Raw genomic sequence first — 17771 nt, forward strand, 5'->3', positions numbered from 1 at the left:
ACATAAAAAGTACAGTTTTCATTTTCTAAACTAGCTATATGAAAGAGCAGCCTTGATAAGAGGTACAGCACTGCAGTTATAAAGGACCACCAATAACATAATATCTGTACTTTCTATACTCTTGTTTCCTGTCCCTTTTACCCAAGGAAGGCAAGGCTCTTATCAACATCTTTCACGCTGTTAATTTAAGACTTGAAAGCAAATAAATTAAACCAATGCGTTAATCGGTCTGGTCAGAGTGAAGAAAGTCACATTTCAGCATATAAGAAATAAGAGCAAAGATTTTCATCAGGCAATTTCTGAGATTTGAAATGCCCTATAATGGATAAAACCTTCACACTCATTCTACTCATATTTCTATATGTCAATTAAATCTTTAGAGCCATTATGCTTTTCACATAAAAAAATTGTTTACAACATGATAGAATAAAAATTCTTATTAAATTGTCCCAGAAACTCAGACTTGTCCTCTTGAATCTGACATTTGTAATTTCAGTCATAATGCAGTAGCTAAAGTTCATATTTTTATCCTCCAAAATGAAAACTGTTAATTCACTGCCATAAGGTTAAGCAAATATTAATAACACAAATACACTTTGTATTAATATATAATACTTCAAGTTTTGGAGCAATTCAGGATGGTAAACCTAGGTTTATTAAATTCATCTTAAACTCTGAAAAGTGTGCAACGAATTCTGGAAATAAACTCAAATGCCATCAGATTCTTCATTGTTATGACATTTTTAAGTTCTGGAAGATCTACAAAAAAGTACCATATAATCTACTTATTTAACTAGTTATTTCAGTTCCGTAAATCCAATGGTCATCTACACATTACAAATTCTCAGAGGTGTTAACAGATTGTGTTTTCTGTACACAGCATCTGCAGTATGACCTCTCCAAGTGAATGGAGTACCCTCAGTAAAGACCCAGGGAGTCAAGATTAGCTCGCTCACTCAGTCACTTTTGGTGACTTCAAGGAGACAAATGCAGTTGTTCATACCCAAACAATGCTTCTAGATAATGAAATTCACAAGAACATGAAAACCACAGAGCTGAACAGTGTCAAGTCCACCTATGCTCATGTAGTATTTTTTAAATTCACCTCAAATAACCTGAACTCTCCTCACACCACAGCTCAAGTACCTCTCAAGCTCAGCAAATGGGTAATAAAACTTGGATTACAAAAACAGAATCATCTAAAAAGGGCTAAAAAATTTTCTACAGAAATACTCCCTCCTGTAAATATTTTTATAACTGAGCTGAAAACAACTTGAACAGAATTTCATCCAAAGGACTGCCATCTGAGAATGCATAATTCTGGACTGAGAGATCTCTAAAAGCATTCACTGAAATAAAAATAGTGCGATCATGGTCTACAGTATATTTGAGAGTTAAATACCCCGTGCTACCTTAAAAAGTAGAGCTGGCAGGAAGATAGGAGGTAGCTCTGTTGCTGGCAGGCCCCTGAAACACTATGCTGCAAAGGGCCCAGAAAAGAGTATAACAGACTCAGAGCCACCCATGCTTCCTCCCCAGGGCATGGTTATATTCAATTGAGAGTTAATCTTTTCTGGAAGAACATCTATTAAAAAACATAGGTTGAGAAGTAAAGAATCATTGAGATATATTTAATACTCTAATTATTGTGACTTTCTTCTTCAGTTGTGATGCTATTCTCAAGTCATTATCATCACCTGAGAGACATTTAGACCAGCTGAGACTAGTGTTCACAGCATTTGGAAGTGGCACCTCAGTGTACTTTCCCACTCTGTAATGCCTACAAATTGGAAATAAATAATACCTGATTGAAGGGGGCCCGGGGCCCATCACCTAGCAGAGCTGTTTTCTGCTGCTGGAATGGTATTGGCCCTTGAGATGGATGTGGCCCTCTTGCCGGGTTCTGCTGTCCCTGAGGTCCAGGGGGCCCTTGCATGCCACCCTGGGGTGGAGGTCCCAAAGAGCCCTGGGGCGGCCCCTGCTGACCTTGTGAGCCTGGAGGCCCTCGCAATTCCTGGGGAGGGCCCATCATTGATCCTTGGGGTGGAGGCCCCTGCATGCCTCGCATCTCCTGAGGACCTCTCATTTCCTGAGGGCCATGTCCCAGTAGTCCACTTGGAGGGTGAGGTCCTCTCATCTCTTGAGGTGGGTGGCCCATCATCATCCCTTGGGGAGCAGGACCCTGATTCTCTCGAGGGCCTGGAGGACCCTGCATTCCTCTTGGATTCAATCCCATCAGAGGTCCCTGAGACACGGGGCCTTGGATCCCTTGAGACCCTGGCCCGCCTTGTATCCCATGAGGATGAGGAGGTCCTTGCATTCCTCTGGGACCAGGTGGTCCCTGCATACCTTGAGTACCAGGAGGCCCCTGAGGGCCCATGTGACCCTGGGGACCAGGTGGGCCTTGAGGGCCTATGTGACCCTGTGGGCCAGGTGGACCCTGAGGGCCCATATGACCTTGAGGACCAGAATTACCCTGTGGTCCAGGCGGTCCTTGAGGTCCCAAAGGGCCATGAGGTCCAGGATGCCTTTGCATACCTTGTGGCCCATGTATGTCCTGAGGCCTTGGCAACCCCTGGGGTGGGCCTTGAGGCCCTTGTGGTCCCATAAATCCTTGTGGCCCCCCACCTCCCTGATGCAGTGGAGGACCTTGTGGTCCCATTTGTCCCTGAGGTCCAGGGGGTCTAAACTGTCCCTGTGGACCTGGAGGCCCCATTTGAGCCATGTTCATCGGCATCTGCTGAGATGGATGGGGCTGTTGAAAACCTTGAGGAATCTGAGACATTGGACCTTGTCCTGGAAAGGGCTGGGGTCCAAGAAGAGGGGTGCCAGATGAAGGAGGAGGCTGAATTTGCTCAGCCTGTTTCTGTGCAAGTCTTTCAATTTTAAGTTGCTAGAAAGAAAGAAAGAAAGAAAGAAGGAATAAGCATATTTATAAATATGCCACAGCCCTAGATGACAACACTGCTGTCACTAATTTTGTTGGGGAGCTTCAAGACAAACATGAGGCATCAACCTCTTAATGTCCCAACAGTAACTAGCATCCATATAATATTCAGATAATTCTGAGGGTTCTCAAGCTTCCACACTTACTCAAGACAGCCTCTTTTTAAGTGCAGGGAAACAGCAGTCAGGATTATTTATATCCATTTTGATTAAGGAAAGCTCAATAATTTACTGGTGTTTTATCATTCTTGGTAGCTGTCAAAGGTAGGAAAAATAAGAACAAACCACCTGCTCTAGAGCTGACAGAAAAAAAAATTCTCTTATCTGTGAATAAATAAGTGAATCCATATTTAAACAATGTTGGCTTTATCTTTCCCATTAAAAATACATGTTAAACTTATGTCTATTCAGTGCTTGAATGATGTGGTTAAAAACTAGCTTCCTAACATAGCAATAAGAAATGGTGGTGCTCATCAGACCCATCTCAGGGTCCCATCCCTTCTCCTTATGAGTATTATCAATAAAAAAATGTTATCACTACTTTCTTAGATCATCTTGAATCCCCCTAGAGAGCTTCACATATACCTCAAGAAGCTGTGGGTTAGTATACTGTAACGTGGCCATTTCTTGCTCAATTTCTGCTTGTGTTTTTTTCTTCTCTTCCAATTTAATGTCCTCTTTTCTGTCATTCAGTACCTCGTTTGGGGCAGGAATTGGAACTTTATTCTGCATCCAAGCCTTGGGAAAAAAGAGAATATTAAAATATACCCTAAGTGTGTAAATTATAATGATAGAATGAGAAAACCATTCTATAACATTATTGGTTCGTTCCAACTTGGTAAACACAAGTCAGTCACCTGGTGTATTTTCTTTATTTCGAATGTTAATTCTTAGTGACACAGGAATGGAATTAGGCAAACACATTACAAGGCAGAAATTACTAAATTGATAGAAGTTGTTAAGATCCTGTGTGTTATTAAGAATGTGAAACTTGACTGCCTCTTCCAAAGGGTACACACACTTCATGTTAAGGGACAAATAAAGCAGCCAGAAGACAGACAAACAATGTAGAAGAGAGTCAACATACTCTCTCTGCTCTATGTCTTTTTTTTCTCCTTTCTTTGACAGCATGGATGATAGTAAGCAGCTGAGAATAAAAGATCTAGAAATGACTCAAGACAAACTCAGCACTAACTGCAAAGTAGCATATGGGAACTATGTCTAAGAATGCATAAAATATGGGGAAAATATTCCACAAAAGAGTCTACAGTACAGAAATACCTTCAGCAGATGAGTTAATCCAGAGAAATATATTTCTGAACTTCAATTAGACTCAGCAAGCAGAATCTCTCAGCATATGGATGAGGTGGGGCCACTTTAGTTACTCACCTGTTGGAACTGGGCAGGAATAGGTTTTGCATAAGGAACTTTCTTCTGAGGTACTTTTTTCTGATCCTTTTGCATCACCTCTTCCATTCCCCAATCTAAACCTGGAATTGTCATTTCAATTTCACTTGATTCATCTTTTCCTATAATCATAAAAATAAGTAGTTAGTCAAGAAACGAAATAAAGTGGCTACTTCATCAATGAACACATTTTTGGAAGAACAGATATAAACATTATGCAGCTTACATCACTTATATCAACATTTCTCAATGTAAATCATTTCGGCATTTTCAAAATAATATCATGAAGAAATTAGATATACAAAAATTTTATAAAAATAAATTTAGAGGTACAACTTCTCTTACCCAACTGCTCTTGTTCCATAGCTAATTTTAATTGTTCTGGTATTCCCATCCCTGGAATTACTGCTAGGCTATTAGGTTCAAGATCATCTATAAATAGAAATACATCCATTGTCAATAGAAATTTTATAAATGTAGCAGCCTAATAAAATTAACACTTTTATAAAAATGAAACCTATCACTGGCGATTTACAAATCAGTAAATGATAAAACTAAAATTTGTTTTGTAAAATCTTCTCGATACTAACATTTTTATAACAGAAAATCAGATTTCAGAGAAGGAAAAATGTGCAAGAGCCTCACCATATTCTACTCCATCTTCAGACATTCCTGGTAATAGGTTTAGATTATAACGATCTCGCATTTTATCACCTGGTCGGTTTCGTGTCCAGAATTTGCTGTCAAAATAAAAGTAATTGAATCGGGAAGGGAGGAGCATGGTTTCAATGTATCTCTGAGCACTTAACAGTACTAAGCAGTCTACTTAAATTTAAAAAGGAGAAAGACTTTTTTATACCAGAAAGCAAAACAAAATTTAAATTAAAAAGTCATATTCAATACCCAACCTCCTTCTTGTAATATATGTATTTATAAACTGCCACAAAAATGTTCCTAAGAATAATATGGAATACAAATTAATACATCAATCTATTGATAAAAAAATGTATCCATTTATTTCCTTCTGTTCCATGAATACAGTAATTCCTTGTTATTTTTATATAAAGCTTACCTAGTATGATCATTCGAGCCTGAGCAGAGAATATGTCCAAGAGGGTGCCAAGCCAGACTCCAGATCATTCCTTCGTGGGCCATCTCCATCCCACCCACTTCCTTTTCTACCCTGTAATAGCACCACAGAAAGATGTCTTTTTCACAAAAGTTACCAAAAAAAAAAAAAAAAAAGACGTTTTATTTTAGTGCAACACAAAGGCATCAAAGCCTATTACTTTGAATCTGGTCAATTCCACATGTTACAGGAGTACTGATTTGTTATCAGTAATATATTCTTTTACCCAAAGAGCACTTCAGAGGAGAAAGTGCTTCAAGAATGATTTCACCAATAAGAAACAAGAAAATCTGTTTTATTCACTCTTAATGACTTCTATATCCAAAAATAAAGGTGTCAAGTTTTCTATTCCAAGCTGGGTTCCCAGAATTGAAAGCTGTAGGAAGTCTCTGACACATGAACACTCAGAAAAAAATACATTATCATCTTTTACACTTTCAGATGCTCTCTTCACAAAATATATACCCTATTTACATAATAAGTGTTACATACCCAACATGCCAAAATAACAAAGAGCCATCAGACCCTCCACTGGCAAAAAGTCCTTCATGTACAGGATGCCAGGCCACAGCTGTAAAACAAAAACATGGGGAAAGACAAAATTATTAGGACCTCAGAAAGCTACAGGCAATAGTCAGAATGAGAAGTACATCTGACGGGCACTGACCTGTGGCTTCTTTCTTATGACCTCGGAAGACCTGAAGCTCTTCTTTCAAGTTTCGGATGTCAAAAAGTTTACAAAGATGGTCACGTGATGCTGTGAGTAGCCAATTGCCATTGAGATTTAATTTCACTTCCATCACTGTGTTTTTATGGGCATGACTAGAAACAAAGTACCAAGAAAATAATCTGTCAGAATTCAAAACACGTCTAAATCAATATAATGCCCATTTCTGTTGAAAAGCACTTGGGTCAAGATGGCAGGAGGCTTAGCCTAGAAGTAATAAAAGATAAAGTAACATTACAGGACCACAGTTAAAAGTATATTTGAAAGAAGTAGGTCAAAAAAAGAAATATTGTCCATTATCTAATCATTACTTTTTTTAACTAGTTAAAATAGTAGCAAAGCTTCAACTGAATAGAAAAGTTTATCTGTGAAGTACCTGAACACATAAATTATTATTCAATAAAGCTCATTAAAATTTTAAAATTCAATGAAGCTCCTCTCATTAAGACAAAGCATTTTTTAAAAAGGGCACAGGATAGTCTGAGGATTAATTTGAACTAAAGATATTTGCAAAAGCCGAGGCCTGCACAGTGCTCATCTTCAAGGAACACTGTTCCCAAGGCATTCGAGCTGGTTGTAGTCATTGGAGGTGTGCAACAAGGCAGCCTTGCTCCAACCAGCTCAGTCTGGATATGGCTCACTTCTCAATCAGAAGGACCAGGATACAGATACTTGGTCAAAAGAATGTTAACAACATGTTAACAACATATTCATATCACTGCGAATGTTCAAAGAGAAAATTTTAAGTACCTGAGACAAAAAATGAGAACTAATTCAAAAATAGAGGAAAAACTTCTCTTTAAATAGAAATAGTGGAGAAAGGTACCAAAATGTATTAGAGGAGAGACAGTATGTCAGAATGGTAATAAATACCTCCTCCTCATATTCCTCCCCACCCAACTACCTCCACAATACCCAAATTAAGTTTAGATATATGTGGCAGAACAAAAATCAAGTCTTATTTCATTAGAAATTCTGAGGTAAATCATATTTAATTAATAAAAAGGCTAGATACAAGTCCATCTGTTGTCTACATTACTTTTTCAGTAATACATGAGAGGAGAGAAAGATAAAAGTTAAAGGATACAGGTAGTTTTGTTTCCCTTTGTTTAGGAACCAAGATGCAGTTCCTATCACTTACAGTGTTGCAAGACTCTGCCCAGTCTTGGGATCCCAGAACTTGATTGGCTGTTGACTATCTTTACTTCCTGAAACAACTAAGCCTTTTGTTGGATGCCAGTCTACACATTTCACATCGGCACCATGCCCTGTCGGAAACAAGTTAAGATAAAAACCTAATCAGTCATATATATTTAAAGCAAGACTCCATTCTAACTTAAACCACAGTAGAGAAATCTATTAAATGTTTTAATCCTGGTGCTCAGTCATCTTAAACTTTTAAAAAAGACTTTTTGGTCTTTGTGCCTGGAAGTCTTATGGATATACAGCCACCTCTTTCTATGCTAACATGCACAGGGACCACTCTTCTTCTGAAACTAAGCTCATCTTCTCACCTACTTGTTGATAGGCTAGTCAAGGCTTTTTGGAGCTACATCTGTCAAGCCACTGTATATGAAGTTTTCTGAACTTTTCATGTTGTTCCTGTATTATCCTATTAGGCAAGATTCTTGTCATTCACTTTAGTTTTCCCACTTTGCAGTAGTCGTACGTCCTAAATTCAGGCTCAGACACCATTCTTCCTAGATGTGGTGACAGGAAAAGTATTCCATCTTTCTGATCCCATTTACTCAAATGCAGAATGATAAAAATAATCCCTGTTCCATTCACACGTCAGATGAGATGATAATAAAAGATACCCTATTGAGGAATTACTATATGCTAGGCAATATATTGAGCACTTGCATCACCTGTTGTAAGTATCACAAAATCCTGAGGAAAGTATTACATTATCTCTATTTCACAAGTGAAAAAATAGAAAGACATGTCCTACATTCCAAAGCTAGTCAACAAGAACAGGAGCTGGGATCTGAACCTGGCCTACAGGATCCCAGAGACAGTTCTCCTAACTACAGTGTTAGAACAGGCGGTCACATCACAAATGCAGTAGATTGTTACTAAAAATCATAAAAGTGAAAATCAGAATCTGTAAAACTGAAGAAATGATCTTTGAAAAATTGGGTGCTGTACAAAAAGAGCCCCAAGAATATTTTTTACAGCAAAGTGCACAAAGAAGCAGGTTAAAAGTGAGGTAAAGAGCATTTGAAACAGCTCCTTCTCTGACATGGATCAAACGAAGCTTCTAATGAAGTTTAAGGTGGGAAGGAGAAGGATATAGAATAGAAAAATAGGGAAGTAGAAAAGAAGGAAGAGATGGTTCTAGAGGCATCAGAAAGTGAATTTGCACCAATTCAGAAGGGGAGTAATTCGCATCTCAAACAGGCATGGACTTATATCTAAAGACAATACTCCATGCTGGCAAGCATGTAAGGAGATACCAATTCTCTGAAGAACAGATTGGCAATGTGTATCGAAAGCATGAAAAAGTACATATCCTACAACTCTATAACCCCATGTCTCAGAATTTACCGTAAGAAAATGATGGATGTCCAAAAAGTTTTGTCTAGAAGTATGTTTACTGATACAGCTTATTTTTAAATGCCCTTGAATAGGAAACAAATATATTGCAAAATAAATTTCAGTATGGCATATGTGCTCAATGGAATATGATGCACCTATTACAAATGATAACAGAGATAATTTAATTATGTTATTAAAACATTCATAATACTAAGTTTATTTTAAAAAACACCAGTATGTACAACATTCTTGATGACACCATTGTAAAAGGCAAACAAACTAGTAACATGAGTGACTGTGTGTGAACATCCATACAGACAGGGAAAAAGGGCAAGAAGTCTAGATACCAAACTGTTAACAGAAATAATATTAAGCTGAGTAGTGGTATTAAGGTGATTCTTATTTCTATTTTCCATTTTTATATTGCCTACAATGAACATACATTATTTTGTAGTGGGGATATGAAGCTGGGAAATGGGAAGAGAGGTCTGGTTTTTGTTTTGATTTTTTATTTAAAAAAAAAGAACTTACAATGGACAAACTGAATAAAAATACAATTCAGTCCCCCAGCTCTCTGCTTGCCTTAATAACTTCGGATGCAATTAAGGATTTGATCCTAAAAAGATATGGCCAGGGAATTTAAAAACTTATGGACCATTATCACCTAAAATTAAATATTATACATATATATTTTAACCAAATTTGAGTGGAAAACACATGAGAAAGCACTTTTAAAATATGATGCACTGCGGAAAAAAGTTTATATTCTTAGTAGCCCTCTCTACCCTCTGGAACACTTCTGTTACATGAAGAAAGTATATCTGTTTAAAGAAGTATATGCAAAAACATAAAAACTATCAATCCTTAAAAAAGGAACAAAATACTTTTTAGCTGTTTTAATTTTTTTTGAAGTTTTCCAAAATGTATTTAAGAATTCAAGCAGGTCATGAATCCCATCCATCCTTTTCTGTTAAATAAAATTTACCCATATCCATATATGTCACTAATATAAATCAAATTGATTGATGCTGATTCTTGGATATTTTATTAGTCATTATTCTTAATAATAAAAATACTACTAACAAACACATATACTTCTTATATATGGTACTATTCTAAGCAAAGTATATGTACTGACTCATCATCTTACATATGAATACTACAAAGTACATACAGATTAAATAAATTGCCCACAATCATAGAGCTGATGTGTGATAGAGCAGACATCTGAATGCAAAGAGCTGGCCTCTGAGCTACTGCTCTTAACACCTATTCTATACTTCCTTATTAGATGTGAAAAGAGTTACAGGAGGAAAAGAAAACATGTACCTTCCCATTCGCTTCTATAATGCATAAAGACTCACTGAAGGACCCTTCACTATATACTGTTTGGTAATTTTTAAATATTGAAACATAAAAACAATCTATTGAGAAAAAAATCAATTTAAAAAATTTAATTTACCAACTAACAGTGGATTAATTACCTCTGGAAAGTGGGTATGAAATCTTTACAAGTAGCATATAATATTTTTATAATTTTATTAAAAAATAAAAGAGGCTGGATGGACCTAGAGGGTATTATAAAATTATTGCTAAAAGAAATGTCAGACAGAGAAAAACAAATACTGTATGGTTTCACTTATATATGGAATCTAAAAAGCAAAGTAAATTAACAAAACAGAAAAAACTCATAGGTACAGAGAACAAACTGAAAGTCACCAGATGGGAGGGGATAAGGAGACAGGTGAAAAAGTAAAGGGGATCAAGAAGTACATACTACTAGTTATAAAAATAACCATGAGGATGTAATGTACAGCACAGAGAATAAAGTCAGTATCGTAATAACTATGTGTAGTGCCAGGTGGGTACTAGACTTATTGGAGTGATCACTTCATAAGATATAGTGATCATATGTTGTACACCTGAAACTCATATTTTATGTCAATTACAATTAAAAAGAAATTTTTTAAAAATGAAAAAAATGAAAAAAATGGAAAAGGAAAAATAAATTAAGCTGGCATAGAAGCACATCAACTGCTTCCTTCTTCAGAGAAAAAAAGCTAAGGAATTCCCAATGAGGTGACAAAAACGATTTGAAATGATAAAATTTTGCCCTCTCATGTCAATGTTGATATATTTAGATGCAGAAAAATCAGACTAGAAGAAACTTAGCTTAAGGGAGTAATTTAAAAGGATTTTTAAAAACATATTTAAAAGATGCTATTTGAAGCCTTGTTCATAATTGTGAAAAAGTAAAAACAAATTTTAAAAGTGGAATGATTAAAAGAACTAACTGTACCATAGCCAAAAAGGAGAAGATGAAGATTCTGGGAACAAAAAAAACTCAGGAAATGAACTTTTGAAAAGCAAATGAAATAATATCTCCATGAACTGTGCATATGGTATGAGGATGATGAAAATGTACATTCATATTTACAAAAATGTAGATACAGATAAGCAGGGAACGAAAATTATATTGGAATAGTGGAAACAAAGGTCAAGTTTTGCTGTTCACATTTCCTCTGGTATATTGTGGTTTTAACCATAAATAACATGGGTCATATTTTTTGTGTATGTGTGAACTTTTCGATATACTTTTTAAATGAGAAAAAAATACCACTAAATGCAGTTTGTTTTGCTAAGTAATATTTTCTCTATTAAATTAGCAAAAATTAAATTTGGTGACACCCAGTGTTAATAACAGTAATAGACACCCTCATTTCACAATTGGTTGGAAAGTAAATTAGTACAACTTTTTGGGGAGTCCATATGGCCACATCTACCAAAATGTTAAATGTTCATAGTCTTTCATTCTGTAACTCCTTTGCTAGGAATTTACACACCAAGATTTATGTACAAAAATATTTATTACACCTTGTTTGAATTGCAAGACTGGAAATGACCTAAAGATCAATTAATGGAAGGTGATTTAGGAAAATTAAGGTAAATCCATATAGGTGAATTCAATACACCTGTTAAAACTGAGGCAGAAAGAGGAAACTTTCTGGGGTGATAAAATGTTCCATATCTTGATTATGGTGGTGGTTACAAAAAAATGAAGCAGAGAAAAGAGACTTTTTGAAGAGACTGAAATGTTATCTTGATTATGGTGTATATATTTGTCAAAACTCATAGAAATGTACACCTAAAAAAGGGCAAATGTAACCATATGTAAATTAAACCTCAATAATGGACATTCAAAAAAGAAATGCTAATTAAGCTGGTAAGTTTTTTAGGAAGAAGAAATGGTGTGGGCATTTATTCTTCTGTTCTGCTTCAAGTTTTTATTTTTAACATGCGCTTTTATTTTTTTATTCGATGGAAACTGTCTTTGGTTTCCCTCTATTCAAAATTCATGAGAATGACTGATATCAATTTGTACCTCTGCCAAGAAAGAAACAGCCAGTGTATATGGTCCCAGGAAGATGTGCTTCAGAGCCTCAGTGGGATATGCATTTTATCATTGATAGCTCTCAGACTCAGTATGGCTGAATTAAGTTTCAAGGATACTATGGGTTTTGTGAACTGCATGCCATATATAAAAACTTAACTTATATAAATTATTATCTCACAGAAAAATGATTAAGTCCCTAACACATGGCTTATCAATTTCAACCCTTAACTAACCCTAAGAATGCCTCTACACTCATTTTTATCACTTCAAAGGTTCAGAATTTCAGGATAAAATCAAAGTTCTTTGTCATGCCCAAACACGGAAAGTCCAAGAATATAGTATTTGCAATGCTGAAATAATTAATACACTTAATGAAAAATTCATTCAAGTGACAATTATTTTTATGACCTAGTGACTATAACATGGTCATTAAAAACATCTTGCTAATGGCTCAAGATTTTAGGACTAAAAACTTCTTACCAATGAAAGACCAAGTATTGTTTAAAGTGGTATCTAATTAAACCTTTCAGAATCAAGCTTGTAAAAAATATGAAGACAAAGCCCTCAACACCAAACCTGTTCCAGATCCTACAAACCCTACCACAGAAACAAGATGAAGCCCTGTGTGGGACTGACAGTAGTCTACAAGTTGACTAGTAAACACATACAATCCTCAGCAGGATGGCAGAGCTTAAAGAAGCCAGAGACACAGGCCCTTGGTTACCAGGTAAAGACTCCGGGATCTTTGGGAGAAGGTCATAGTACCTAATCCATACTTGACTGCAATTAGAAACAGAGAATATGCTTAAAGAAAGATTTCAACATTGAGACTTGCAGTTTCAACTGCCAAATTCTAAAATTAAGAGTCCACTTGCAAATCACTAAAGAACAAGAATGTCACAGTAAATCTATGTTTGGAATTTTCTTTGAATACTTACAGTTAAGAATTTAACTTGCACTGTCCAATACAGTAGCTATTAGCCATATGTGGCTATTTAAACCTACTTTAAGTTAAAAATGAGATTCCTCAGCAATCTTTCAGGTGCTCAACAGCCACATGTGACTAGTGGTTAGTATACAGGACAGCAGAGATACAGCATATTTCCATTATCACAAAAAGCCCTATTAGACAAGACTGATTTCAACTAGTCATTTTAAAGAAAGTTTCTCCTTAAATTCTCATAATCACATTACTTTTATTCAGTATTGCAGTTACGCAATAAACAGCAATAACAAAAAAATTATCTTCAATAGACACTAGAGCTAGAGAAAACCTGCAAAATTATACTGGCCTGTAATTGTTACATAAGAGAAAACTGAGGCCTAAAAGGGTTAAATCAGTGGCCAGAGGTAGCTTGATTTCTTCCCATTCCAATCTTCCCTTCACCTCACTAAATATATAACATCCAAATGAAGTAGCAGATTAGCTCCTTTTGTTTTGTTTCACTCATCAATCAACTTTCGCTTCCTCAAATGTAACTGAGGAGGTTTTAGAAGACAAATTTTGGTATATCTTTTCACCTGAGAACTATATAAGGAAAACATTAGGAATAAAATCTAAAAATTATATAACTAAGTACTTTCAACCATCTGAGAAGTAATCAGATTGATTTTGAAGATCAGGGTCCAGTAAAAATAAAGTAGTGTGGCGACTATGACTTAACTCCACTCAAAGAAATTCCAAATTAATCTAACCATAGTGGGTAACTTTTAGAGGTTAAGCCTCAAGGGCAATTAATTTTGCATCATTCCTTAGCTAGCTAAACATTTCTTCAGGGGGTCCTAGCAAAATGAAAGTTAACAGAATTTGCATCTCTTGGAGACAGGTGGCATTGCTTTGTGGATTAACCTGTCTGACATACCAGAATTGTTTAACACATTACTTCATAATAATTATTTGCAAAAAGCAGTCATTAATTGTGCTTTAGAATTTATACCGGAGGGAAGGTAAACAATTTTACTTATTCCACTTGATCATTCTTTCACATGTTCATTTATGTCCTCTTTCACTCGTTTATTAATTCAAAATAAGTGTGCACAACATATATTGGGCTCCTATTATGGGTGCTCAATCTCTAAAATATGTGATCAAAATGAGGGCTGAACACTGAGGAAGTATTTGTACAATCACACAGTCCAGGTACAAGAACTTTAAAGAAAATTAACACTTAGAATAAAAACGTTTCTGAATAAAGACTGAAATTAAAACAATTAATGCAGGTTTTAGAGAACTTTCCCCACAAAGTAAAACAGAAAAATCTTTTTTAAAAAATGTTACAAAACTATGCCTGAAATAATAGCAAGGTGCAGAATGCAAAAAAAAAAAAAATGTTTTCTAACTAATAAAAAAAAAAACTTCATGTTTTTTAAAGGAGATCCTAAAAATACAATGTTGATTCCTTAATAAACCCTAAAATTCTAAGAATAACAGGATAAATGGGTTAGTCTTTAGATATATGGTTAACGGTTCTAGACTTACTTTTGTAGAAAGTGGAGTGTTCCTTCTTGATTATTTCCTTTCTCTCTCAGAACCATAAAGTGTAGTGCAAGGAAAGATAGAAGCCAGTAAGGGAAAAGGGTTGTTTCTGAACTCTTTCCTTATAAGGAGGAGGCTCCCTGGCTTCTGTGAAATTGTATGTAAACTTTGTGCCCAAGCATTTTTTGAGAACTTCACCTCTCCGCCACAACCTCACCAGATGCCAAGGGATCTGTCATCCCATACAGGTACACAGCCTGCCTTAGAACAATGCATTTGACCCCAAGGCTCGGTGAACAGTCTTAAAACCAATATGTAGTTTTTATTCGAAGGTCAGCAATAGTGTCCATTTTCCCATTTTATTTTTCCTGGATCAGACCATTATAGGAACAAATCTTAAAAAAAAGTTTCTTTTATACATAAATTACAAAAAGCACCAAAATTTTCTAATACAGGAAGAAAAAAAGCAAACAAAGAATTCAAGTAGCATCTTGTACAACATTAACTGTTATTCAAGAAAATGTATCGAACATTAATAACAAACTCAGGCTACTTCCAGCCCCAAGAATATAAAATGTTAACAGATGAGTTTAGGGTATATGTAGCCATGGTCCACAGATAGACACTTCAGTAGGTCAGCGAACTCAAGACTTTAAAAAATTATGAAGCATAAGTAACTTATACGCTGGTCAATGAATATGCAATTTATTAGCGTTTTGCCTTCCTTTTTTGTAAATGATTTTAAACTTTATCCAACAAACATCAACTAGAAGTGATTACTATCAGTATCTTTGTTAACTAAATCGAGAAAGTTACATTAGCAAAAAAAAAAAACTATAAAATTAAATGGAAAATTCTGGAAAGAGTACACAGAATCATGGGGAAAGAATTCTATGGTCAAAAGTTGGGCATTGCTAAATTTCTTAAACTGACAAGTTTCTTTCCATGTCTCAGAGCCTCCAGTGCTTTTAATATACATTACAAATCAATAGGTGAGAATTTAATCATGAGCTTTTTTTCTCAGAGTACTTCCAAATCCCTCAGAAGACCAATCTGGAAAATTTTGAAATACTAGTTTATGTTGTCTGGAAATGAAGAACCTAAATTCAGGAGTGGACACCTCTGAGGAAGGAGAGGAAGGGCATTAAAGAGGGACACGTTAACTGTAATGTGTACTTCTTTTTAAAAAAAAAAAATCAGAAGTATGGCAAAATGTAAGAATTTGACAGCATAAAATTGTTTATTGACTTATAAAAAATTGTGAAATGCATGGTGTCAGAAAAGCACCTAATATACAAACATAAAAACTCAAATGGAATAAGGAGGCAGATATATCATAAATTTGACAGTCTCCTACTACCTAAGTCATACATTTAATTTGCATATGCAAGGAAAATCATTTCTATTTATTTGTATTATGTATTTACATGGAAGACCAACAAAAGCTGACCTAAAAGAAATTGTTAAGCTAAAAACTGAAAAAATTAAGCATACATCTCATATAATTAATGCCATGTAACTACTTCTGGCATCAAAGTGAGAAAGTTTTTAGGAATATACGACTATATATACAATTTATGAGTCCAATAAAAACAAACAGATGCATAAGTTTTGCTGAAACTTATGTGTCAGACTGCTGTTCAACTTATACAATAATGTGGGAGAAGGGCATAAACAGAGAAAAGCACAATTTCCACTTGAGTCAATCTTAAAGATTGTATTTAGAAAAATCTTGAGGCTTATGAAAGGGAGAAAAACAATCGGGGGAAAACTGATATAATGGGAAAATCTTTATTTTTTTTCCCCCAAAACACTGCCTATAAGTGTATAACATGTAAGTCAATCCTCTATATTCTTCAGTTACAATAACCAGAAAGAAGCAACTGCAGCATGTTTTGTGCCAACCAGCAAATTCCCTTTTGTTGGCTTTTTAAAAAAATGTACTACAACACACACACACACACACACACACACGCACACACCACTTTCACCACACGCCACAAGACTATTTTGGAGAATATTCATCAAAGAAGTTTAAAGGGAAAGAATGCAATAACCAAATATTACTTGAACTTCATTGCTGTTGTGCCCTCCAATTGCTTGATATTAATGACCAATATCACAAAGCACTTCTGTCATCTGTCTGGGATGGGAGATACCTGGTGTCCCACACACAATGCAAAAACCAGCAGCAAAGTTTTTTATAAGAGAGGGTGCACTGGGGTGTGTATGTGTGATCAGACAGTCAAAAGGTTCTCTAGTAAACATTTCTGCACACATTCACCATTCAATAGTAATACACAGACAGTATAACATTCTTCTAAAGGATCAAGAAAAGCAACAGATTCATCACTTGAAAAACTAGAATATGTAAAAATCAAAAAAACTTTTAAAAGAATGATGGGAGTCCGCCAATACCAAGACTCTCAGAAAGAGCAGTACCTATACAGCATTAATAGTAGAGTAATTAGTGCCAACAGATACCTTGGCCAACAAGGAAGTGATGCCATGACTGAAACCCTGAATAAAGCAGAACCAAAAAAGGAAGACGAGATGTTTTAAATGACACTTTAAGGCACTTTTAGGGTAGATCTTTCTTCTGAAAACAAGGTAAAACAAAATAAACTGGTTCACCCTCAAGTGGCCAATTAAGCACAGGTTTTTTGTTTTTTTTTTAATTAGTTTCAAGTATACAGTACAATGGTTGGTCATTTATATAGTTTATGAAATGATCCCCCCAATTACTCTACCTTACCTCTAGCTCCACACATAGCCATTACCTTACTACTGTTACAGATTTTTAAAGTTGGAAGATACATAAAAGCAATGAATAATCCTGACCAAAGATTATGATAGTAATCATAGCCATGCACAGCATCAACTGCACTCTGAATCTCTTACTTTAAACAGTTATCTTCTTGGATATAGTTGCACGTTGTTGGTAAATGTGGCTCCTTAGAGTTCTGACCATCTACTACTGCTTACCACTTGGAAAGGAAGGACAGCAACAACAGCAAAGTTATGGAAACTTACCTGTATCAGAACAAGGTTATGTGAACTCCAAAATATTGCTTAGGAGTGGGTGTCTATCATATGATCTCAAAAGGCTATGTAATTTCTAGCTATTAGTAAGAATTTTTTTCTATAAAGGAGT

The 17771-nt window shown here is 35.5% G+C and overlaps 1 protein-coding gene across 2 annotated transcripts in view; it reads right to left on the reverse strand.

The window, feature by feature from the left end:
• The window catches only part of WDR33 (WD repeat domain 33), an 82832-nt gene that overhangs the window by 11973 nt on the left and 53088 nt on the right, over positions 1–17771 (reverse strand). For both annotated transcript variants that reach the window (XM_039851273.1, XM_039851274.1), the window contains exons 8-16: positions 7351–7477; positions 6150–6304; positions 5975–6053; positions 5426–5536; positions 4999–5093; positions 4699–4785; positions 4336–4475; positions 3532–3684; positions 1805–2893 (exon numbers count right to left, since the gene is read on the reverse strand). In XM_039851273.1, the coding sequence (XP_039707207.1) occupies positions 1805–2893; positions 3532–3684; positions 4336–4475; positions 4699–4785; positions 4999–5093; positions 5426–5536; positions 5975–6053; positions 6150–6304; positions 7351–7477 (2036 nt within the window). The remainder of the gene's footprint in view (positions 1–1804; positions 2894–3531; positions 3685–4335; positions 4476–4698; positions 4786–4998; positions 5094–5425; positions 5537–5974; positions 6054–6149; positions 6305–7350; positions 7478–17771) is intronic.

The sequence above is a fragment of the Pteropus medius genome, unplaced genomic scaffold, assembly GCF_902729225.1.
Source record: "Pteropus medius unplaced genomic scaffold, Ma_sr-lr_union100, whole genome shotgun sequence".
NCBI lineage: Eukaryota > Metazoa > Chordata > Mammalia > Chiroptera > Pteropodidae > Pteropus > Pteropus medius.